Genomic DNA, 25931 nt, shown 5'->3' with positions numbered 1-25931 from the left:
AGTTTTAAGTAATATGCATTAATAAACAGTACTTTACGTATAAAAAGTAGTTTTTAAGAGTTTTTGTCAAATGCTTTATAATATAGTATATATATTTTTTTTTAATTTAATTTAAGTTTAATAATAAAATAATTTATTTTTGGTTTAATAATATAACATTTTATAAAGATAATGATTAAGTATTTTGTTAGAACTCAATAATTATCCTAATTATATTTTAGATTTTTTATATTTAAAATGAGATGTTTATCCTGTATTGGATTGTGTTTATCTGCAGTTAGTTACGCGAATTCAGTTATGGGATGAAATCGGATAGCGATGAAATCGTTTAGGGATGAGCGGGTTTAAGAGTTTAAGAGATTAAGAGTTTAAGAGTTTTTAAGAGTTTTAGCCAAATGCATTATAATATAGTATAGATAATATTTCTGTCTTAAAATTAAAACAAACAACAGAAATTAATTAAAAATAGTTTTGATTTAATTTTTTAGTCATTTCTTTTCTAATATTTCAAATATGTTGTTACCTTTATTAGGATGGTACCCGCACAATACCACGAGATACATCTTTATTTTAATATTTTATTTTATTTTTCATTTATGTTGATATAATACGGTTTTTGTTATTTTGAGAAAAAATAATGTTTTTACTTTTAAATAAAAATAAATCTAAAGACATCATAAAATTTTGAAAAAGTATATCGATATTAATATCAAATTAACTATTTAGAAATTCTCGTTTTTTATATAATTTCTTTAATTCAATTTTTTATTATACTTTAGTTTATGTCAAAACGAAGTAATTTATTTTTGGCTTAACGATAAAATTTTATAAATACGATTATGTTAGAAATCAATAATTATCTTAATTATATTTTAGATTTTTTATATTTAAAATTAGAGGTTTATCTTGTATTTGATTATGCTTATCTGTAGTTAGTTACACGAATTCAACAATTGAGCTTTAATAAGTTGTACTTATGTATAACTTACTCTTGTAATATTAAATTTTAAGTAATATGCATTAATACACATTACTTCATGCATAAATAATTGTTTTTAAAAGTTTTTGCCAAATGCTTTATAATATAGTATAGATATAGATAAGTAATAACTCTTTAATTTACGGAGGAGTCAAATGGTAAAAAGAAGTTTATGAACATGATCCGTAAGTAAAGGGATGAAATCTGTAAATTAATCCAAACACTTCCATCACTTTCTAAATCTTTATCTAATTTACAGATTTAGTCCATGTATTTGTAAACCATATTTAGAAGAAAAAAATTACATTTTGACCCCTTCATAAATTAAGAAGATGTCACTTACGAATATAATATTTGGTTAATATGTATATAGATTTTAAAGTTTATTAATGTTATCATTTTTTGTGTTAAATACGTTTATCATCGGAAAAAAAAAATTAGTTTGTCATAAATGTATGGAAAGATGGAATCAATGTCTAAAAATTAATCAAAACTGTTTTTTTTTTCGTTTAAATAAAATTTAACAGATTATATATATATATATATATATATATATCAGTATAACTCTTAAAATTATAAGAGTTTTCATATATAACAGACTAGTTTCGAGTTGTTTTGAAATTCAAAATTAGGCGTAGAATAATCAGAATTTACTGTCTAATGAGACGTTATTAATCGACATATTTGATTTCACACGAACTATATTTAAAATACAACAAAATAAACTTAGAGGCCGTTTACCAAACACTTACGCGGTAAGTGCTCACCGGTAAAATTTAACACTATCATTAACTTACCATGTAAGATTTTAGTCCACCAAAATGGTATTGCATGCAACAATTTACCCGGTAAGCGATTACCATGGTAAGAGTCGTCGCCCTCACTTACCGGGTAAGAGTCGTCGCCCTCACTTACCGGGTAAGACTATTGGTCTTTGTCTCGCTCTTACTGGGTAAGATTCTTGATCCTTACCATATTCATCCAGTAAGGTAATGTGACTTGATGTTCACTTACCCAAGTAAGTATTTGATAAACGGCCCCTTAGTTTCTTTTTGGAATTTGGGGAAAATTGTAATCAAAGTTCCAAATGATGCATTTTGGACATGATGTTTGGGCCAAACCACCAAGGACATTTGTCGTATTTGTGTAGTGAATTAGGGCATGCTTGACAATTACTGAATGGTTTGACGTAGAATGATGAAGTTAGAATGCTTAAGAGGCTATCATGATATAGTGCAAAATGAATTATAATTGCTTGGTAATTGTATACAATGAAATTAGGGCTCTTAATGGTTAAGGAAAATCCATAATACAAAATCATTCAGAGGATTTTAGAACCATTAAAAAACATATTTTTTTTTTGCTAAACAAGATTCACCTCTTAACGATTCAGAGATTGCCTCTTAATGGAACTGTTAAAAGGTAAACAAACAACCCCTAATGATCTTAAAAAATTGATGCCGGGTCGGGGTTGATCAAACCCAAACCGCCCCCAACAAAATCAAGTCGGTTAGTCTAGTTCTGATTAAGAATCCTAGGACCGATAATGGACTCGACAACTAGCCCCAATTCCATTGAATCGGTACCAAATTTAGTCCCAATCTCGGACCGGTTTAATTAAAATACTTTTAAATCTTTAGGTTATACATGTTTTTATACTTATAAATTTTAAATTGAACATTGAAATACGTTTTAAATAATACATTTATTTGAAAAACTTAATTTAACCTTGAATATTAAAAAAAACCCTTTGAAACAAACTTAAAGATAGAAAAACCAGTATGATAACTTTTGAAACTTAACTTTATTTGAAAATCAGTCATATATATAACCAATTCCGGCTCAGTGAAGTCTTGATTTCTCATAAAACTTGAAACCGGTCTCAGACCATCAGGCCATAATAGGTCCCAATCAGTGCTCGATCACAAGACTAACCCATTTTGGCTACCCTATCTGTGGGGTATGTTCTGACCTTCCATGCAGTGATTGTAGACCGTGTAGTTTGATTTACACCATAAATTATGATCATTTAAAGTTGTGTTCTTACGTATACGCATTTCAAGTTCTCAGTATTTTATGTACAAGTTGACCAAAAAAGTCATTTATTCCTAATCATTTACGCTACTGAACAAATTATATGCGACAAAACATCCAATTTTTTGTGTTATATATCATTCTAAAGCCAAATGGACAAATAATGTGTTAAAGTTTGGAATCTAATTTTATTTTTGATGTAAAAAGACAAACAGAAATACCTTTTACAGTGAAAAAAATTCTTAAAATAACCAAAATACCGCGAGTTCAACATAATTCATATACATTTGATGAATAACACAGATATACCTTTTACAGTAAAAAGACAAACATAAATACCTTTTACAGTAAAAAAAATCCCTAAAATAACCAAAATACTGCGAGTTCAGCATAATTCATATACATTTGATAAATAACACAGATATTACAAATTTAATCAATAAAAAGAAGACATAAAGTAACATTTAAATCATATACAAAATACATGTGATACCATGTTCTTTATGTCACTACTTTTTGAGCCAAACCAACATTACAAATTGCATTAAATTATTTGTACCATACAAATTTAATTAGGGTATTTTATTAAATGGTATGTTTGATGGTATATTTAATAATAATATTAATAATAATATATATTTACCCAAAAATATATGTGCCTATAAGTATTTGAATAAGAAAGGACATTATAGTCTTTTACTCACCCTCAACTTGTATGCTTTTCTCTTGTTGAAGGCTAACCAAATGTGCATACACACTCTCCGGCATCCGGACGAGCGTGTCGTGGGCCCCACGCTCGACCACCTTTCCGTTCTGCAGCACCGTGATGCTGTCGGCGTTACGTATTGTCGACAAGCGGTGCGCCACGAGAATGGTGGTTCGTCCCACCATGAGCTTATCAAGCGCTTCTTGAACCAATCTCTCGGAGGCTGTGTCGAGAGCGCTTGTGGCTTCGTCCAGAAGAAGGATCGAAGGGTCTTTCAGGACGGCTCTTGCTATCGCGACTCTCTGTTTTTGCCCGCCGGATAACTGAATCCCGTTGTTACCGACTTGCGTCTCGTAACCGTTGGGCATCCGGCTGATGAATTCGTGAGCGTTTGCCAGTTTCGCCGCCTTTGTGATCTCGATCTCCGACGCCTCTTCGTTCCCGTACTTTATGTTTTCGTAGATCGTCGTCGAGAATAATGACGGCTCTTGTTGTACTAACCCGATCCGTTGCCTTAACGATTTCAAATTCAACTTCTTGATGTCGAGATCATCAATGAAAACTGAACCGAAATCAGGGTCGTAGAATCTCATCAGTAATCCAACGATGGTGCTTTTCCCAGATCCACTCGGTCCAACTATCGCCATACTGTTTCCCGCCGTTATTTTCAAATTCAAATCATTTAAGACGGAAATATCCGGCCTCATGGGGTACCTAAAACTCACGTTTCGGAATTCTACATCTCCTTTGATGTGACTTACCGGCACTGAATTCGGATCGTCGGGATTTATGGCAGATTTCCGGTTCAGGATCTCGAAAACCGAACCGAGCGCCTGCGTACCCTTCACGATATCGGGTGTGAGGGCGAGCGTTTCAGCTATCGATAACGCGGTAATTATCAAAACCATAAAGGCCTTAATGATTTCACCAAAGTTGGAATTTTTATGTTGGATCAATATCGATGCATACCAAAGACCGAGCGCATACGAACAGAATGCAAGAAGCTGCGAAAAACCGTACCCAAAACCCGATATATGGCCACGGAGCCGAGCTTGCTTTCCGGGCCGGTTGAGTTCGGCTGAGAATTGGCTCGAGACTCGATCTTCCGCACCAAATGCAGCAACAGTACGGATGTTGGCGATGGCTTCCCGAGCCATGGACGTGGCTCGGGAATATGTGATTGTGTAATCTCCACCAAATCCCTTTAGAAAAAGTTGCTGCAGGTATGAACATATAAAATCAACATTAGTTCATGTAGCTTGCTTATTTTTTGAGCTAATTGAAAAAGTCTCGTGTGGTAAGCCATAAACTAGCTTTTGAAAAGCTACTTCAGATATCTTATTGAGGTTTTTTTTCAACCTTTTCCAGTTACCCCCCTTATATTTGACATAAATTCCCCATATATTTTCTTTTTAGATCATTTTACATCCATAACAAGTCCATATTCATCATTAAGGTGTGATTCATGATGAATATTCGTCCTGCAGAGTGACATATGATGAATCGGACAGTTCCCGGGTTCCTAATCAATTTTAGGTTTGTAACGGAACTTCCCCCCCCCCCCCCCTCTCTCTCTATATATATATATGTGTGTGTGTGTGTATTGTACATTAAAAAAAGATACAGAAGGTCTGACCTCAGTTATGGAAGCTCCAATTAGAAGGGGAAAGGTAGAAACAATAACTAATGCTATTCTCCAGCTCAGTATAAAAGAGATCACAAATGCAGTTACGGTTAGAGCTATATTTTGTACGATTGTCGATAGACGATCAGCCAACGCACTTCTTACTAATGTGGCATCTGCCGCCAACTTTGAGATCAGGGAGCCCGTAGAATTTTCATCCATATCAAACCAACCAACCTCATTGGTAAGCATAGCTACAGAAAATAATTAACAAGATCAAGTTAACCAAACCAAACAAACCCAATAAATCCCAACAAATACAGTATGGGGGATAAGATGTACGCAAACAAACCTGAAAACATGGATAAACGGACCCTGGTAGTGAGGCGTTCACCCATCAAAGTATAGAAGTAATGCTGCAACATATATATGGGGATAGTTACAAGACCGGCTGCAACAAATATGAAGGATGCACATTCTACATCATGTTTGATTTTGGAATTGTCACGAGAATAGAATGAAGTCAAGATGTATGTAATCCCGAGAGCAAACAGAGGAGCTTGCATGCCGGCTAAAATTGCACCCACGGATCCCATCACTGCGTAAGGCCACTCCGGCTGATTTAGTTTAACAAGATCCCAAATTGATGGGGTGTTCTTGGAAGATATAGATGGTTGATTTTGATCATTTGGGTGCAGCATCATTGTAGTCACGGAGTCAACTTCTTGATAATAGGCTTTTTTATTATTATCGGGTGAATTCTGAAAGTTAGAACTGGTTTGACCTTTTGTGGTTGAATCTTTTGCAGGTTCTGATGCTTGCAAACTTGATAAAGTCGAATACTCTCCACCTTTAGATATCAATCCTAAATGGGTACCCTTTTCGACAACTTGACCATTCTTTAAAACAATGATGGTGTCAACCTCTCTAACCGTAGATAGTCTGTGTGCCACGATAATTGTTGTACGGTTTGACATAGCTGTGTTTAGGGACTGCTGAACGATGAGTTCTGATTCGGAATCAAGGGCACTTGTTGCCTCATCTAGTAGTAAAATCTTCGGATTTCTAAGAGTTGCTCTTGCGATAGCTATTCTTTGTTTTTGCCCTCCTGAAAGTTGGGTTCCTCCTTCTCCTACCTGAGTGTGGTACCCATCAGGTAAACTTTGAATGAACGAATGCGCATTTGCAGCTTTGGAAGCTTCGATTATTTGGTTCATAGCGGCATTTGGTTTACCATACAAGATGTTTTCAGCTATAGTTGTGGCAAACAATGCTGGTTCCTGACTAACCAACCCCATGAGCCCTCTTAACCAATTTAACTGAAGATTCTTTATATCATGGCCATCCAACAATATTTCACCTACAAAATCCAAACACACCCCAAATCAGATATGGTTAACGAAGTAACTACATAGAAACCAGCCAGGGTAGGATTGGCTATGTTTGGTAAACTAATTGATAAGCTTGTTGTTGACTAAGAGCGTCTCTAACCAATTCCCTAAAAGAGAGAATGGAGTTTTGTTCTCTATTTTGCTCCAACAGATTCTTTATATTGTTCTCTGAAATAGAGAAAACAAGAAAAGAACTTCAAGTTTAGAGAATTCTCTAAAACTTGAACTGAGGAAAGATAAATAATTTTTTATTCATTCCCACCAATGAGATTGAATTATTATATATATTTCGTTAAAGAAAAGTTTATTGGGATGATAAATTTATAGAATATTTTAATAATTTAATTAATGTTGAAATCTTTAACACAAAGGTCCTGTTGGAGTTTAATGTAATTATTTTAACTTTTGGTTCTCTATTTTAATAAAAGAGATGCATAGATGATAAACTAGTCATTTTTGGTAAAAACAAGTAGTTAAGCTAGATGAAGCTGTAAAATGACTTAAAATGACATGTTGAAAAATTACTCATGTAAAATATAAGGGTAATAGTTGGAAAAAAGTGAAAAAGCCCCTACAGCTTATTGAAACACTATTTGAAGTGGCTTTTAGAAAAGCTAGTTTATGGCTTACCAAACGAAATTTTTCAATAAGCTAGCTTATGGTTGACAAACATGGCGTTTGTTTTGTTTGATACCTGAAGTGGGATCATAGAACCGTTGAATCATGGAAACGATGGTGCTTTTTCCTGAACCACTAGGACCAACGACTGCAAGTTTTTTCCCGGCATCAACTGAAAAGCTCAAATCTTCAAATACCATATTTGGTCGAGATGGATAAGCAAAACAGACCTCACGAAATTCAATATTTCCATCCACATTTGAGAATGCCATCCCGGTATTCAACTTACTAGAAGCATCAACATCCTCCTCAAGCATGCTTACAATATTTGCAGCAGCTGCCTTACCTTTAGCAATGGCTGCAAGGTTCGGTGCAGCCTGACCAAGAGCACTACAAAAGCAGAGGTTCTGGTTTTCGTTAAATTTAAAAATAAAAAATCAAATAAAAATTATGATCAAAGATTCAATAACCCAAACTTACAAACCACTGAAGATGACGTTGATAATTGTTGTGAATGCTTTGCCACCATTTGTATCATGGTGTTGTACGAGTATGCCAGCGTACCAAAGAAGTAAAGCCCAAGCGCAAAACAAGAGTGCATATGTGAAGCCAATGCCCACTCCTTTTGCAAACCCACTCTTTTTCCCTAATTTTAGTGCATTTTGAAGTGACTTGGAGTACAAATCAACTGCTTTGTTCTCGCCCACAAATGAATATACAGTACGAACCTGTGATAGATTCTGACAAATCCATATACACAAAACAAAAGTCTTTGTGAATCAGCAGTTTTCAAGTCGCTAAAAATGAAACCGAACCAAACGAACCCTGTAAATCCCATGCAGATAGGGTCTGGGGGTAGGATGTACACAGATTTTTCTTCTATCGAGGGGGTAGATACTAGATAGGTTGTTTCCATGACTTTTCAAGTTGCTAAAAACCAAAATGAACCAAACAAACCTAGGGGCTGTTTGGTTGGTTTTCCATCAAATCATGTATGGGTAAAGCTGTCTGTGTAGATTAATCGATCTTATAGATTGGGAAAGTTTGTGTTTGGGAGGGTTTTTTCATGGATGGAAGGACCGTGTTTTTTGATTGGGAGGGAGCGTTTGGAAAAAAACTTGACTTTCTGCATAAAGCTCCTCCTAGAAGCTTACTGAATAAGCCACTTTCTATATCATAAGCCACTACCAAACAGTCATGTATAGCTGACCGAATAAGCTATTAGTCCCATTAAGCTCATTAAACTGCTAACAAACAGATCCCTAGTAAATGTAAGTCCCACATAGATAGGGTCTAGGGGTAGGATGTACGTTGAGATTTACTCTATGGCAAAGGGTAGAGAGGCTGTTTCTGTGATTTTCAAGTTGCTACAAGGTGATAATTAAGTTGTGCAAGTGGTTTTACCTCCTCAGCGACTTTCCCGGCTTCAGCATACGCAGCCTCGCTTTTCTCCGATAATGTAGTCATGATCATCGTGTAGGCTCCTCCAGCAAAAGCTATGAGTGGCACAATGGCCAATGTGAGAAGTGTGAGCTGCCATACTGAAGTAAATCCCACCACAAACCCGACAAAGAATTGGGCAAGATAACGTAAACCATGGCCTATCTGCAATTTTATCCAATGAAAAACTTACCAGATGAGTTCAAGTAATTCTTCCTATATTAATTAAACCATTTCGTTAAGAGTTACCGGCTTCCGATTGCTGTACCTTGTCGCCTATGGCATCTTGCACCAGTATCGCATCACTAGAGATGTGGAAAAGTATATTTCTATCCTTAGCTATGGTGTCAAAAAATTTAATATCTTTTCTCAACACAGATTGGAGATATTTGAAACGTAGACGAGCTGTTTGCCTTTCTCCCGTCTGCATCCAGCATGCAACACCTGTCAATCACCATACAAGCAATTCAAGCCATACAACAAATATGCCTAAATATCCTCATAGATAGCTTTATAGAACCCATGTAACACAACCCAGAGTTAGTTTGTCAAGAAATCCATATTGACTTTCAAGATTTACAGAACTAGTTTTGACCTCAAAGTCAAAGTTTTACATCTTTCTATGGAATGAGAGAAAGAAAAGTACCAATCCATGATGAAACGAAAACAATCAGTCCAAGATAAACCAGGTACAGAGAATTCTGCAGAAGGAAATGGAATGGTAAGTATTTAACTTCAGTTGGAAAATGGGGCAATGAGGAAAGTAGAATGCACATATTTACCTTAGAAACCTGAGAAGACAATCTATGAGGATGTGAAGAAAGATGACCCAAGGAATCAATCATACGACCAAACAGAACAAAAAAAACAGGAAGTGCAGCACCATGAACACAAGCGCCAACGCTCCCAAAGAACATTAGAAAGAAGTCCCATTTATCGGCTGCATAAAACAAGCCGGATAATGAAGCATTCTTTTCTGCTGAACTTGAATCTGATTGCAAGTCTACTTTTGGAGTTGGCATTTCATCAGAATCTTGGTTTGACAGAATTTCAACTTCTCTCATTGTGAATTCTAAAGCTAATTGGCCAGTTTGCACAGAGAGATAGATGGATAGATAGATAGAGAGAGAAAGAGATACAGAGAGAGAGTGTTGGAAATGAAGAATGAAAGTCAGTTTCTTACATTTACATCACACACAAGATGTCAATTTCCCGCCAATAAATGAAGCCGTTCATAGTTGGCCAACTATAAAATCGGCTTGTTTAAACATTTACTATATTTTTTAAATATCCGAGGGGCTTAAAAAAATAAAGATTATGCACCAAACCCATTTTCAGTAAGAAAAAAACCCGGGTTTTAGTCCCCAAGACAGGATTTTTGGGATTAAAAAAATGCCCGATTGGGTTTCTTCAACAGCTTAATTTTTCGGGATTAACAAGGATTTTTCAGGGTGGACTTATTCGGGTCGGGCTTAGGCTCAGGCCTGCCCCCAAACTTAGTCCCCATGGGGCCTAGATTGAGCTTCGGGCATAGACTTTTTGTGCAATTCAAATATCGATTACCATAAGTACTTCCATGTGACAATGACCCTTTTCTCATAGTGTCATTCTTGGCATCTTTTCTTCTCATCTTCTATGGCTGTGGTTTAATCATATCACTCAAAGAAAATAAGTACTATAATAATTATAGCTATACCTATACATTGAACCATGGACCACCACAATAACGTGATCCCAGGCACCAAATTCTGAAGGCTGTTTAACACAACGAAAGCGAATGCAGAAAAAAGTCCAACTAGTATTTCAAGCAACACAAATGAATTATAACATCAATGCATTGTGGGTCTCTTAACATCCATCCGCAATGGATGGTTCCATCCTTCTATATCAGGTATAACTATAAATGTATGGAATACGTCCCACAAAGCACGCTGCCAGACTGACACTCAAAGCACTTTGCTTGTACTACAACAAAGTTGGATCATCGGTCATAATCATTGAGTAAAACCAAGGATGGGATTTATTCAACGTAAGCTAAGAAGCCCTACAAAGATGAAAATAGAAAAAAATTGGTATTTAGAGTGACCCTTTTGTGACTGAATACTATACAGTTAAGAAACATGAAAAAATATGCAAATTTCATGTGGGGTAAGACGGTAAGTTGCCAGACCAAATGATAGCAACTCTAGCTGTCTATAACAGCATTGCACATGATGATCATTATAAACCAACCTTTTCTGACCATGGCAAGGTGTTAAGATGCAATTATTGGAGAAAACTTACCACATTTTGAAGCTTATAACGTACAATGGTTTATGCATATGGAACAAGTACAAACAGGGCTGGACAGCATGGTACCATTTCTTGTAATCAAGATCCATCCCTAACATAGTAATCAATTGGTCCAAGCACTTCCATGAATAGAAAAATGCAATAAGCTCAAAAAGTTTCTCATATAAAGGTGAAAACTAGAAGTACATTGCCTCGTTACTTAAAGAGCTACAGTAGTGTCTTATTTTCTTTGAACTAATAATTTAGTACTTTCGATGGATCTTTGGAATCGGAATACACATGTCCTCAAGTACATCTAGCCTATACATGGCAAACGGTTAGCTCAATTTAAACAATTGAGCATACATACTTAGAAAAATCATGAAAGACTGGTATCAATTGTATTTCTCCTACTTTGGTGTCCCGAATCTTATCATAAATACTTGCACCATTTAAGTATGCCAAGTTTAATGCATCACCTATTACATCATAAGTTGTTCTCAACAAGTTGGACTCCATAGGTAGGTGTTGGAGTAGCATACCCTCAAACCTGTATATACGTAGGAACCTGAACCTCCCATTTCTTAGTAATGGCTCTTTTTAGAGAGAGATTCAAAGGGGTTCCATATATCTTAATATATCTCATCATCACTTTGATTCTAGCAAAGGCTACATTTTCCTCTTATAAGACATGTAAAGGATTGTGCATTTCAGGCATTTAGTTTCATGCAACTACTTCAATTTTCCTTTGCATCTAAGTAGCATGATGCAACTATGATCATAACTAATACACCTTTCGGTCTTTAAACGATAATTGGCTCTTGAATGTCAAATGAGAACATTTTGGGTTTACATAACTTGGAAAAGTTCCTATCAAATTTGAACTTAAAACATCAAAACTTTAATTTCAGAATGAAAAGTGAAGGTTTAGGGGAGGAAACAAAGTAAATGCCAACACACACACATTCAAGAAGCTTTGAATAAAGTGTCATGAAGATCATAACTCCCATCTACATTTTTGCCTTAAATATTCACTGAAATCACGTACGAAACACATAATTTCAAGAGGTGAATGATAAGCAGGATTGAGGGTTCCCCAATTGGCACCAGTAACAATAGGACAAGACAATCAAAATCCCATAAGCAATATTTCCCCTAAAATACAAACAAAAATTGGAATAAAAAAAGAAGAGGAAATTTACACTTCAATTATTGGAGATAAGAACAGGAACAAAGGCAGGCGTGAAACTGGTTTTGAAGAGCATCCACGCATTCAATGGCATTTAATTTTGACAACTGCAATACTGCATCAGCAAAAAAATTAATTGCAATTGATTATGAGCAGCATTCACTTTTTCCGATCTAATCGTTTCTTCTAAATGCTTACATGAACTGAACTCCAATTTTGTTCGCTTTAAAATGGTTTTTGGTGGGGTTTTTGAATTTCTCCTGCAAAAAGTTACCGATGCAATTAATTCACTTTTCTTTTTCAATCTTTTTCAAAATATTTTTGACATATTTCATTCATTTCTTCACTTTTTCATACCTCTTTATCTTCTACCATCCCCGTGAGATTCAAACTATATTCACCATGAATTATTAAAAGTTCTCTCATTCATCTTTCATTCAATTGCTCTAGAACTCTCAGTCTCGTTTTCGATCTCTTGATTTTTTGCTCTTGGTGTAAATCGAACACATTTGTGAAGTCGTTTAAATATGTTGAATTTTAAAAATATTGGATTTTAAAGTGTCATTTAAATTTTTTTCATCTATACACTATAATTGGAACCATAACTCTTATTTATTCAAATTGTATTATTATGTAAAGACCAAGTGTAACTTATATCATCGTTAAATCTTTTCTAATAAAATCCGTGAAACTTCAAAATCATTAAAATTCATAGCTCTCGTCGCATTGAGTACACAACTAGTTTATATTTATATGTACGTATTTAAGTGTTTTTAATATATATTATATATAATTCCCGTAGGAAAATCTTTTTACATTAAAACTCGGCCTTTAAATCATATATATATATATATATATATATATATATCTATATAGGGGCAGGTTCAAATGCGAACCGTCCAATTCTTACGAACCGTGTGAACCAAGTTTGACCAATAAGATAATTCCATTTATTTTTAATTAAATTTAATTGATAAGGTTATTTATGTCATTTTACAAAAAAATTTGATAATTAAAGAAGTTAGTAATATATTTTATTWAAGGCAAATTTATTAGGAGAAAGTATGAAACATGGTAATGTTTTAAGCTTTTATTGTAATATATTATTAAAATCTTTAATTTTAAGAAATTGCAATGRAATGAGGATTCTGGTATCTTGTACRATTAAAAATATGAAGTTGTATGCAATAGATTCATGATAGTTCATGTATCGCAGTAACAGTGCTTGTGCAATTTTTTTTAATGGAGAAGGTGAAAAGATTTCGGTGGATAATACTTAATGAAATCGGTTCATGATAGTGAAACGTTTTCATTGTTGTAACAAACTCGAAATCTAATGAACTACTTTCATTGAGATCCATGAAAAAATGTATATAAAGTTGTTGCGTTTAGATGTTATAATAGTCATGATACTGTTGCATAAATCGTTTTGTTACTTTTGAAATCAACGTATCACGAAATGGGTGCATTATGGAGTAGATGGATTTAAAAGAGTTAATGAAATAGATTGAGGTGAAACAGTTAATGAAATAGATTCATGTGAAAAGTTAAGAAAGTATGGCTAGTTTAATGCACTACTTTCATCATGATACATGATGCATTGTATCAGAAGTTGAACCGCTCTTTTGTTAGAATGGTCATGAAACRAGTGCATATTGGATTTTGTTCTTTTTGAAATATACGTTTAATGAAACGGGTGTATAATGGGATAGATTGAAGTGAAATATATAACGAAATAGTTTCATGTGGAAAATGTAATGAAAAAAATTCAAAAAAAAATTGAATTTAGGAATTGTTAATTATGTTTACCATTATACCCTTATTGATTAAATAAATTGAATTTTTATTTTTTTATTTTTTTTAATTTCCATAAATAAAGCCTACAAATCTTGACCATTGATCAAGAAAATGGATGGTTAAGATTGGTTCACACGGTTTACACAAACGGAGAGGGTTCGCATTTGAACGCTCCTCTATATATATATATATATATATATAGTGGCAATAATGTAATAATGGGAAACTTCAATGGCATTTTATAAACATGGACGAAAATAGAAATTTTCACCAAAACAACAGGGACTAAAAACACACACACACATATATATATATATATATATATATATATATATAGACGAACAGGGTTGTGCATAGATCTGTTCCAATCAGTTCCATCGCAGAAGACCCCGAAAATAGTTAGGGACCAGAAATTCAGTTAGTTCATAACAGTTACACAATGGGGCCATGTAGTCATTAAGCGAATGGAATGCAGTGTGATTATAAGTAAAGGGTTAGCCAAGTTTAAGTCGGAAATTGTGGTTTTAACCAAAGTTCGACATAGAAATCTCGTGGCACTTCTTAGGTATTATCTTGATGGAAACGAGAAGCTTCTTGTTTACGAGTACATGCTTTAAACAAGAAGCTTCTCGTTCATCTTCTTGGGTATTGTCTTGATTTCGGCATGTTCATCTTGCTCCCCAAGGCAAAGACTCCGTTGAGATGGGAATTGTCAGGACTTTCGATTATCTCACACCCGAATATGAAGGTACGGTTTTTTATGTTTTAATACAATAAATGGTATAAACTTTTATATTTTGTTTTATTTATTATTCGTGTGCTCGATTTATAGTTTTGATGCAATTGTAACAGGGTATCTAAAAAGATTGGAACGACCTTGTAGACGAAGGATCGTGTGAGAATAAGAGTTAAGGTGAGAAGCGTAAGAAGGGGTCTAAACTTTTGATCACTTTTAATCTCACCCCACCCGATATATTGCAATTCTCACAGGAATTGATCAAGTGTATCTTTGTGTATCTTATTACCCGATATATTGCAATTCAAAGTCATAAAGTACGTAACCTATCACCACATTTTTCATTACCGTAATCCAACACCTATTGAGACTAATCGAGAACCCATTCGTGGACTTGGTGTGTGTTTCTTTGTGTAAAATCTTAACATACCACCTTCATTTCCCATCGACACCTATCGAGAATCTACCAATTTGATTTAATTTTGTGTTTATGTGTTAACCTACCACTTTCATATTTTATCAAGACGAATCGAAAACCTATCGAGATCGATCAAGAACCCATCAGTACTGATCAAAACCAATCGAGACTAATCGAGAACCCATCTATTGACTTGATGTGTGGTTGTGTGTGTAAAATCATAACATATCACCTTCATTTTTCATCAAGACCAAGTGAAAAGCTATCGATTGATATATTGTGCGTATAAAATCATAATCTACCACTTTCAGCTTTTATTGAAACGGATCGAAAACCTATCGAGAACCCAATAGAAAAAAAAACTAAAGTATGTAAAGTTGAAACAGTATATTTATGATGAATTTTATCATAGTAATATGAATACTAGAGAGTAAGATCTCCAATTTAGAAGTAGAGAGAGAAAATATAACATATATATAGGGAAGGGATCAAACGAGAACACCTTCATTTTATGAGAACACATTTTTACTATAGACAATCACATGTGATACTATTATTCCATCATATGTGATACTAAATCAGAGACGCGGACGATTTTCGATCGATCTTGGTTGCGGGCCAAGTCGCCCTTACCACCACTAAGCCCTCTCACTAGCATTATCACATGTGATAAGGGTGTTGTTGATATGATACTATAATACATCAAGACCATCACATGTGGTGCTAAAACATAGACGCAAACAACCTTTGTTGCACCTAAGTCGTAGAACACATCGTCCGCACATCACAAGGTACCCACACACGTATTATCACATGTGATAAAGGTGTTCTCGTGTTCTCGTAAAATGGAGGTGTTCTCTTTTGAACCTCCACCTATATATATATATATAGGGGTTGATTCAAATACTAACCAAGATTATCGTGTTAACTTTGTTAACCGATCTTGGTCGTTGATTTGAACATCCAACGGTTGTCATTTATTGAGACTAAAAATTTAATTATTTAATTACCATATTAATAAAAAATTAGGTTCACAATGGTTCAGAGGGTAGAATTGTAAAAAGTGAATGATCTTAACGTATCTTATTTTGCCAACTTATTCTGTAACTTCCAATCAATAAAGAAACCGTCAATCTCATCGATCAATATCTTAAATCAGTAGCTAAAAATTAGGTTCATAATTTTCATCAAAACAATGGAGGATTTGAAAGGATTACCAGGCAACGACATCCAGATAAGATTGAAACATGTGTGTGAACCTAATGAACAATATGTGAACCTAATGAACAATTGAAAAATTAGGTTCATAATCTTCATCAAAACAATGTSTGAACCTAATGAACAATTGAAAAATTAGGTTCATAATCTTCATCAAAACAATGTGTGAACCTAATGAACAATTGAAACATGTGTGTGAACCAAATGGACATATTCTGTGAACCAATTGAACACATATGTCGACGTTTGAGTGAACATGTGCGTGAACGGTTTGATCATTTTCTTCACTTTCAGAATTCGAATTCCGAATGTATTCGTAGATGCTTTTAGCTTTTTCATTCTCATTGTCGTCGATATGTTTTACTCTATGATTATTCATATTACTCGGACTATAACGGAATCTTTACAAAAATGACTTTTTTGAAATTTACAATATCAAAACCATTGTAGAAAGAATGAAATGTAAAAATCAGTAAAATGAACAAATGTGAAACTTCATGTCATTATTACATGAAGATCAATTAGTGATATTTTAAGATTTGTAACTTCCAATTAAAATATTGGGGAGTTACATAAAAATGACAAATTACCTAAATACCCTTACACTTAATATGTGAGTTACATTTGAACCTAACTAAAAGATGAAACATGATTGGTTGATGTTGGTTAGCATAGTTAACACAAAAAATGGGTTAGTATTTGAACCAACCCCCCTCTCTCTCTCTCTCTCTCTATATATATATATATTTGTTAGAATGAAGTCAAATAACATAATAGATTCAATAAATAAATAATCTTTTTTTTCAATAAGAAAATATTAATATGACAATATTTTGAATAACCAAAAAAATGTTAATTATTTTTATAAGAGTAAACTCTAATTTTGGTCTTTAAGGTTTAGTGAAAAGTCTGAAAAGTTACGACGCCAATACCCTCTAGGACTTTATCCCCCTCATCCTCCTTCCTAACCCATTTTTTATAAAATGATTGTTTGTTTATCTCATAATAGTTTCATTAAAATGCAGCTTTTGAATCTTAAGAAGTGAATCTTGTTTGACAAAAAAAGTTTGTCTCTTAATGGAATCAAAATCCTCTAAATGATTTTATATCATGAGTATTCCTTAACCATTCAGCACCATAATTCAATTGTAAACAATTACCGAACAAATCATTTTACACGATACCATGAGAGTCTCTTAATCATTATGACTACTTAATCATTTTACACCAATTCATTCAACAACTGCCAAACAACCCCTTACTTTTTTGATACTATACAATAACTAACCCTTCCCCCAAGACTATGAAAAATACAGGACATTAAAAAGACAAAAAGAATAACTAAAAGGACTAAGATGCCCCTCACTTAACAGACTTTGTTTAACGAAGTTAAGATCAGGGATCACTTTCAGAACACAATAAAAACCAGAAGGATGATTTCTATACTTCTCAACTTTCAGGTCCCACTTTCACATTTTCCACTAAACCTCAAGGACCAAAATTACAGTTTACTCCTTCTATAACGATTTTGTAAATGAAAATTTTTATAACAGTTCTCAGAAGTTGGATTATATCGATAATAATTTTTAAACTCCAATCAATCCAGAGCTCAGGAAAATAAATTTTCATAAAAAATCAATTTTATATTATAGTTTTTATTTTTTTTATAACCATATTTCTTCCTTTCACACCCTAAAATTTCGTAAATTCCAATTCCTATCTTATTATCAGTATTTTTGTATCCGTTACTGAATATAATTAGACTTACAAAAAATATATATACATGTTTACCCATACACATGACACATAAAAGGGATTCTATTAACATGTTTCCATTTGGGCAAATATGTAATACATCTCAAAAAAATTGTACTTGTTAATACATACTAGAAGGGATAATTCTCGATTTTAATGTTTATTTTTATTCTTTGTCTCTATCGATATAATACAATTTTATGTGGTTTTGAGAAGGCGATAATGTTTTATTTTTGAATTAAAATATAAATTTGAAGATAGCATAAAAATTTATAAAAAAATAAATTGATCATAGTATCAAATTAACTATCTAATAGTTCTCGTTTTTTTGTGTAACTTCTTTAATTTAATTTTTATTATAATTTAATTTAAATTTAATAACAAAGTAATTTATTTTTAGTTTAATAATATAATTTTTTTTATAAAGATAATACTTAAACATTCTGTTAGAACTCAGTAATTATCTTATGTATATTTTAGATTTTCTATATTTAAAATGGATGTTTATCATGTATTTGATTATGTTTATCAGCAGTTAGTTACACGAATTTAAAAATTGAGCTTTAATAAGTTATACTTACGCAAAATTACTTGTAATCTTAAATTTTAAGTAATATGTATCAATAAACAGTAATTCATGCATAAAAAATTGTTTTTAAGAGTTTTGTCAAATGCTTTATAATATAGCATAGATATCATTTTTCAATGATGTGTTGTTCTCGTCTTACCAAGCTTCTGATTCCGCTCATTAACTTGCAACAGTGTGTGCTAGCAGAGTTTACAATTGACGGCCCACCTCGAATGTGAAAATGAGAAATATGCATCGACATGCTAGAGACAGTTGTGATATGTTTTCCGCATTCACACACACACACACACACACACACACACACACACACATATATATATATATATATATATAAACGTGGGGTAGGTTTTGTTTCGTATAAAATATCCTTCAACGACCATATCCTCAACTTGCATAACATATCACTTAAAACAAATATGATATTAAAAAGGTATTTGAATATGTCTGTGAAATGCAATTATTGCAACCTGAAGAATCAAAACGAACCAATCAAATCAAACGAACCGAATATATCTTACATAGAGGTTAAGACTTGAAGAATCGGAATAAGATGATCGATTGCTAAAACTAGGGGTATTTAAGTAATTTTACATTTATCTTAACAATTAGTTCTTTTACAGCTTTTAATTACCTGATTATCCAAATCTGATTATTTTTTACTCTAAATTATGAGAAAACAATAACCAATTTACACAAACACTCAAAGCTGACTATTTCTACTGCGAATTCAAATAATCACTTTAAACGCACATTTGAATATCCTTAACATGTATTATGTCTTTCGATAATAAACGTATTAAAAGTCGTACGGATTTACAACCTTTCATTTATTTTCTATTCGAACTAAAATATCATAGAAATTACATTACTCAATATTTTATAATTAATCGACTATATTATTTTTTAAATTAACCCAGATATCCAACCCGCTATGCGAGCTGAATAATTCAAGGACGACCACCCGCTTTGCGGGTAGCCTGGAGTCATCACATTTAAACCTCCGTGATCACAAGGGGATTTCTTATTCCTCCTTGAATTCAAACCTATGACCTACATACACTTTTGACCTTTTAAAGTACAAGCTCGAACCAATTAGAAACCTCCCTTTATTGTTTCAAATGTAAATTGTTGAAAACAAAACCACAAGGGTGGTGCCTGATTGCTTTGAGCTTGACTCCAAAGGTCAAAAGTACCAGGAGGTCCCAGGTTCAAATCCAAGGAGGAATAAAAATCCCCTTGTGGCCACGGAGGTTCAAATGCGGTGACTCCAAGCTATCTGCAAAGCAGGTGGTCGCACTGAGATTAGTCGATTCGCATAGCATGTTGGATATTTAGGTTAATAAAAAAAAGTTGAAAATAGCTCAAATAAAATACATTATATTTAACAAAAATGAATAGTGTTGAATGCAATAAATTCTTTGAATTTTTCATTAACTTATAATACCAACTTACTTTGACTCATTTATTTTCCCACACCAACCAAACTGAATTTGTTTATATTATACATAAAAATAAATATAAAAATACCATGTGTTTTTCATTTATATATAAAATAACTACTGTATATTTTAAGGGAAATTATGACGATATTTCTAACAGTTATATTAAAATAAGTAATACTGTAATTGCTAAAATAGAGTGATTGTTGGAACTGATGTAAATTTTCTTAGAGATTTTGATTTTTAATATTTTATTTTAGCAAAACTATAACATAGCTGTTGAAAATGTTATAATAAACTAGAAGGGTACTCGCGCAATGCAGCGAGATACATCTTGATTTTAATATTTTATTTTATTCTTTATCTTAGTCGATGTTATAGTAAGGTCTTATGGATTTTGAAAAAACGATAATGTTTTTATTTTTGAATAAAATACAAATTTGAAGATATCATAAAATTTTGACAAAAATATATCAATATTAGTGTCAAATTAACTATTTAAAATTTCTATTTTTTTTTGTAATTTTTTAATTCAAATTTTTTATTATAATTTAATTTAGGTTCAATAACGAAATAATTTATATTTAGTTTAATAATATAATTTTCTTATAAAGATAGTAATTAATTATTTTGTTAGAACTCKATAATTATCCTAATTGTATTTTAGATTTTTTAGATTTTAAAATGAGATGTTTATCCTTTATTTGATTATGTTTATCCGCAGTTAGTTACACGAATTCAAACATGGAGCTTTAATAAGTTGTATTTATGCATAATTTACTTCTAATCTTGAATTTTAAGTAATATGCATCAATAAACAATACTTCATACATAAAAAATGGTTTTCAAGAGTTTTTATCAAATGCTTATAATATAACTAGAAGCGTACTCGCGCAATGCAGCGATATACATCGTGATTTTATAATTTTGGTTTTAATGCAATTTATTTTCTCCTTTCGTTCATGAGAAAAACACTATTTTTAAATATGAATGACTAAAATAGAAATGAATTATAAATCAAAGAGATGAAAAAACCAATAAATTTTAAACCATAAGGATGGAAAAGGTAATTAATTATAAACTATAAGGATACAAATTGTAATTTCAGAATCATAAGAATGAAAGTAGAAATTTTCAACAAACCACTTTAACTTTAATCTATACTATATTATAGAACATTTGACAAAAACTCTTAAAAACCATATTTTATGCACAAAATACTCTTTATTAATGTATATTACTTAAATTTCAAGATTATTTAGTAAATTGTGCGTAAGTACAAATTATTAAATCTTCATATTTAAATTCGTGTAACTAACTACAGATAAACATCTCATTTTAAATATAATTAAGATAATCATTGAGTTTTAACAAAATGATTAATTATTATCTTTATAAAAAAATTATATTATTAAATCTAAATTAAATTACTTTAAATTAAATTATAATAAANTTATAAAAAAATTATATTATTAAATCTAAATTAAATTACTTTAAATTAAATTATAATAAAAAAATTTGAATTAAAGAAACTAACTAAAACAATAACTTTTAAATAGTTAATTTAATACGAATATACATATATTTTGTCAAAATTTTATGATATTTTAAAATTTATGTTTTATTAAAAAAAAACATTATCGCTTTATCAAAACTATATAAAACAGTATTATATCGACATAGATAAATAATAAATGAGACATTGAAATCGAGATATGTCTCGATACGTTGCACGGGTACCCTTTTAGTTTGCAAAAATGACAATTTTGACCAAAATTCTTGCAAAAATTTGACAGTCTTAAATGCTACTTATAACGATTTCGAAATTTGTATTATACTTATATATAAATATATATGTATATATATATATATATATAGGTTCTTTAAAAGTTTGAATGTATTTTTCCGATGCGGTACTTTGTATTAAAAACGTAACAACCTTGTTAGGACGCTTAAAAACGTCCAATAAACTTATTACAACGCTTTAATTTTTGGTTTTATAGATTAAGTTTTATAAAATGGTCTACTTATTTTAAAATTGTGTTCTGTCACCTTAAAAAATCGTGTTCCGTCACCTTAATTTTTGTTTCACTTATTGTAGTGTTTTGTCGTATATAATCATATCATATTTCAGTCTAATTTTAACAACGAATACCATGAGTAAATATTTTTGTAATTGTACAAAATTAATTATGTTTTTTTTTCTTTTAAATTACGATTTCTCAAAAAATGAACGGAATAAAAGTACGTTTTTTTAATGCAATTTACCACCAATTTTTGTGTGTGTGCATATTTTCAATTTTTAATTATAACTTTTATCTAATGTGCTTTTATGGCACTTAATTGAAAGCATTTAATGTGTAATATATATATATATATATAGTCGAAGGTTATTTTGAGAAACAATAAATATCTGATAAATAAATAAGTGATCTTGGCTCTTCATACGATCAATGTCAGATTTGGCAAGTCAATAATTGTGACTTTTGCTGGTCAATAATTACGGTTATGCAAAAAACAGAGAGAGTAGTTTCGTAAATTTTACAAATAGACGACAAACAGGTTCATACATGAACTTATGTAATTCACATATGAACTACATATTTATATGTGAACTTGTGTAATTCACATATGAAATATTTTCACTGATTCACATATGAAATAATTAACTAATTCACATATGAACTCTGGTAATTCGCATATAAACTAATTAATATATAAACCTGTATGATTCACATATGAACATATAGTTCATATGTGTAACACATAAGTTTACATATGAGCCTGTTTATAAGAATTATATAGATAGAGGGAGGATCAAACGAAAATGTAAGTTATCTACAATATTACATGTAATCTGTGTAAATTATTAATTACGTTTTAACGTACATGTGATCTTATACATTTTAAATGTGTTATGTTACACATCACATGTGATTCTATTTTTTCATCAGTTTCTTTTTCAAAGTTTAATTTGAATCATTGTTTTTCAAATTTTAAATCACGTATAATTAGAAAAACATATTGAAGAAAATTTAATTAATTATGAGTCACGAATATTGTTGATGAAAATTGTAATTTTTAAAATATATTGCTTTAAATAAAAAGAATGATTTAAATGAAAATTAAATACGCTTATTTTAAATGTATTAAATATAAAATAGTTTTTTTTATAACAAATTAAATCATATTAAAATCACAAATATGGTAAATGTAGAATCTTAAATAAATACCTTAAATAACGTATATATGATTAAATTACTTTTATACCCTTATTTCTTTATTTTTAGAATTAGATAATATATATAGGGGTTTGTTCTTTTGTTACCAATTAATTGGTGTTAACTTTGTTCATAGGTGAAACAATGAATGTGTTCATAAATAAATGAATGTAAGGACATTTTAGGTTTTTTTTCTTCTCTCTTCTCTCTCCGTCGCCCGTCCTCCGGCCACCATCCTCCGGTGATACCACAGTGGTATCACAATACATCTTATATGTGTTTGGGTATCACACGAAGGTTGTTTGTGTGGTCGATCGGAGATGTAACACAGTGGTATCACAATACATCTTATATGTGTTTGGGTATCACATTGTGTCTTTTGTTTAAGAAAATCAATATTTTTAGATATCACAGTAATATCACGGGAGGACGGTGGTCGGAGGAGTGGGATGAAGAGAGAAGAGAGGAGAGAGGCGAAAGATGAGATAAAATACATAAAATGTCATTGCATTAAAATTTTAATTCAAAATTACTATAATTATAGATTTCCTAATTTTTCTATTGATTTGTGGTTGAAATTGAATCTCACAGTTACCACAATCTATTCAGTTCTCCCTTGAATGAGCCCCAATTTCTGTTTTATCAAAATGTAATTTAGGTATTTAATAATTAATTATATAAATTCATTTCATAAAATATTCTTTGTATTATTTTAAGTATATTGAACCGTCAAGGGTGGTGTTGATTTGAACTTGAGCTCCAAATGTTAAAAGTGCCTGAAGGTCCAAGGTTCGAATCCAATAAGGAATAAAAATTCCATTTTGTGGCCACGGAGGTTCAAATGCGGTGACTCCGGGTTACCCACAAAACAGATGGTCGTCTTTTGATTAATCGACTCGCACGCCAGATTAATTAAAAATAATATATTGATAATTTAAATTAATATTAATAAAATAATTTGGAAGAAAATAGAAATTTAGCGTCAAATTCTACAATGCCGTAGCATACATGGTAGTCGCCATCAACTTGACAACCACTGGCCGTGATTGATAATGCCTTCTTAAAGTAGTCTTCAAGCTCTTGTTGACACTGAGTTGGATCCACGTAACATCTTCTTATATTAGTCGGCTCACATAACGGGTTGGATATCCAGGTTAATAAAAAAAATCACATGTGATTTTAGAGTAAAGTCACATGTGATAGAATCACATACGTCGAGTTGAGAAGCCATGGTGCAAGTGAGTTTTTACTTGTGCAACATCGTTTTAGACGTGCTGTATCACATGTGATTTTATTCTAGAATTGCATATAAAGTTTTTATAGCTGGCCTACTTCATGTATGATCATATATATATATATATATATATATATATATATATATATAGGAGCAGGTTCAAATGAAAACCATGTCATTCTAAAAAATCGTGTAAACCAAAATCGACCAATAGAAAAATTCCATTCTTTTTTAATTAAATTTAATCAATAAGGTCATTTTGGTCATTTTCATTATTTTTTTCATAAATAAAGAAGTTATTAAGGAATATTAAATAAGGAAACTTAATAATGGAAATTATATAAATGGAATGATTTAAAGATTTTAATATTTTATAATATTAAAAATTGATTTGTTTTTTTTATTCAATGAAGCTGKAAAYATTCATGAAGATTTTATCTTGTTATGTAATGAATGAATGATTTGAGGTTCATTGTATCAAAAATTACCGGTTATGAACCTGTTTCATATGAAAATGTTTTAAAATGAAAAGGTTTTAAAATGAAAAGGTTTCATATTACCATAACATAATATATTAATGTTCATATAAAAAGGTTTCATTACGAAGAAACGGTTGCATATTAGATTAAATGCATAATGAAAATGTTTCATCATAATGAAACAGGTGGATAATATATTTCATTCTTTATGCAATTAATGTTCATATCAGAAGGTTTSATTATAAAATGTTTTATTTGCTTCTTTTATTTATATTGTACATGTTCATGTACTTCCAGGTCATGATGATGAAACATATTCATGTTCAAGTTTTAATGTATATTCATGTTTGGGTTACTGAAAATGAAACGTGTTCATGATGTAATTGACCGGTTAATCATTAACCGCTTTAAGACTTGAAAAATGATGGTGGAGGTGAATGGTTTAATAGATGAAATGAGTGCATAATATATTTTATTCTCAATGCAATTAATGTTCATATGAGACGGTTTCATTAATATATGGTTTATTGGCTTTTTTTATTCATGATGAAACATGTTCATGCACTCGTTTCATGATGATGAAACATATTCATTTTCAAGTTTCATGGTGATCCATGTTGCATTGTGTGTGATGATGATCCGTTTATTCAGATACTTGACAATGAAACGAGTTCATTTACAATTRGTTAATGACTGTTGAACTCGTTTCATGGCCAACCACGTTGTAGAATTACGTAGGGGGTCCRTTCAGTGGATGTAACGTGTTAATGATAATGAAACGGGTTCATAATGT

General features: G+C 31.6%; 1 protein-coding gene across 1 annotated transcript; it reads right to left on the bottom strand.

Moving 5' to 3' along the window:
- Positions 1-3709: 3709 nt before the first annotated feature.
- LOC112502606 (ABC transporter B family member 13) lies at positions 3710-8834 on the bottom strand. The gene is made up of 6 exons (XM_025106559.1): positions 8757-8834; positions 7833-8092; positions 7429-7742; positions 5696-6703; positions 5356-5597; positions 3710-4936 (listed from the first exon to the last, which is right to left on the bottom strand). The coding sequence occupies exons 1-6, from the start codon at positions 8823-8825 to the stop codon at positions 3710-3712; spliced, it is 3120 nt and encodes a 1039-aa protein (XP_024962327.1). The 5' UTR covers positions 8826-8834.
- Between the last annotated feature and the right edge of the window lie 17097 nt (positions 8835-25931).

This window comes from Cynara cardunculus, unplaced genomic scaffold, assembly GCF_001531365.2.
Source record: "Cynara cardunculus var. scolymus isolate 2C unplaced genomic scaffold, CcrdV1 Un_Scaffold_1659, whole genome shotgun sequence".
Taxonomy (NCBI): domain Eukaryota; kingdom Viridiplantae; phylum Streptophyta; class Magnoliopsida; order Asterales; family Asteraceae; genus Cynara; species Cynara cardunculus.
The sequence above is the reverse complement of the archived record's forward strand: the minus strand, read 5'-3'. Positions and strand labels throughout refer to the sequence as shown.

Coding starts and splice junctions, on each gene's coding strand:
- LOC112502606 (XM_025106559.1), bottom strand. CDS start 8,825: ATGATCATGACTACATTATCGGAGAAAAGCGAGGCTGCGTATGCTGAA. Junction 8,093..8,756: donor CCGGGAAAGTCGCTGAGGAG/GTAAAACCACTT, acceptor TGGATTTGTCAG/AATCTATCACAGGTTCGTAC. Junction 4,937..5,355: donor TTGGAGCTTCCATAACTGAG/GTCAGACCTTCT, acceptor TCATACCTGCAG/CAACTTTTTCTAAAGGGATT.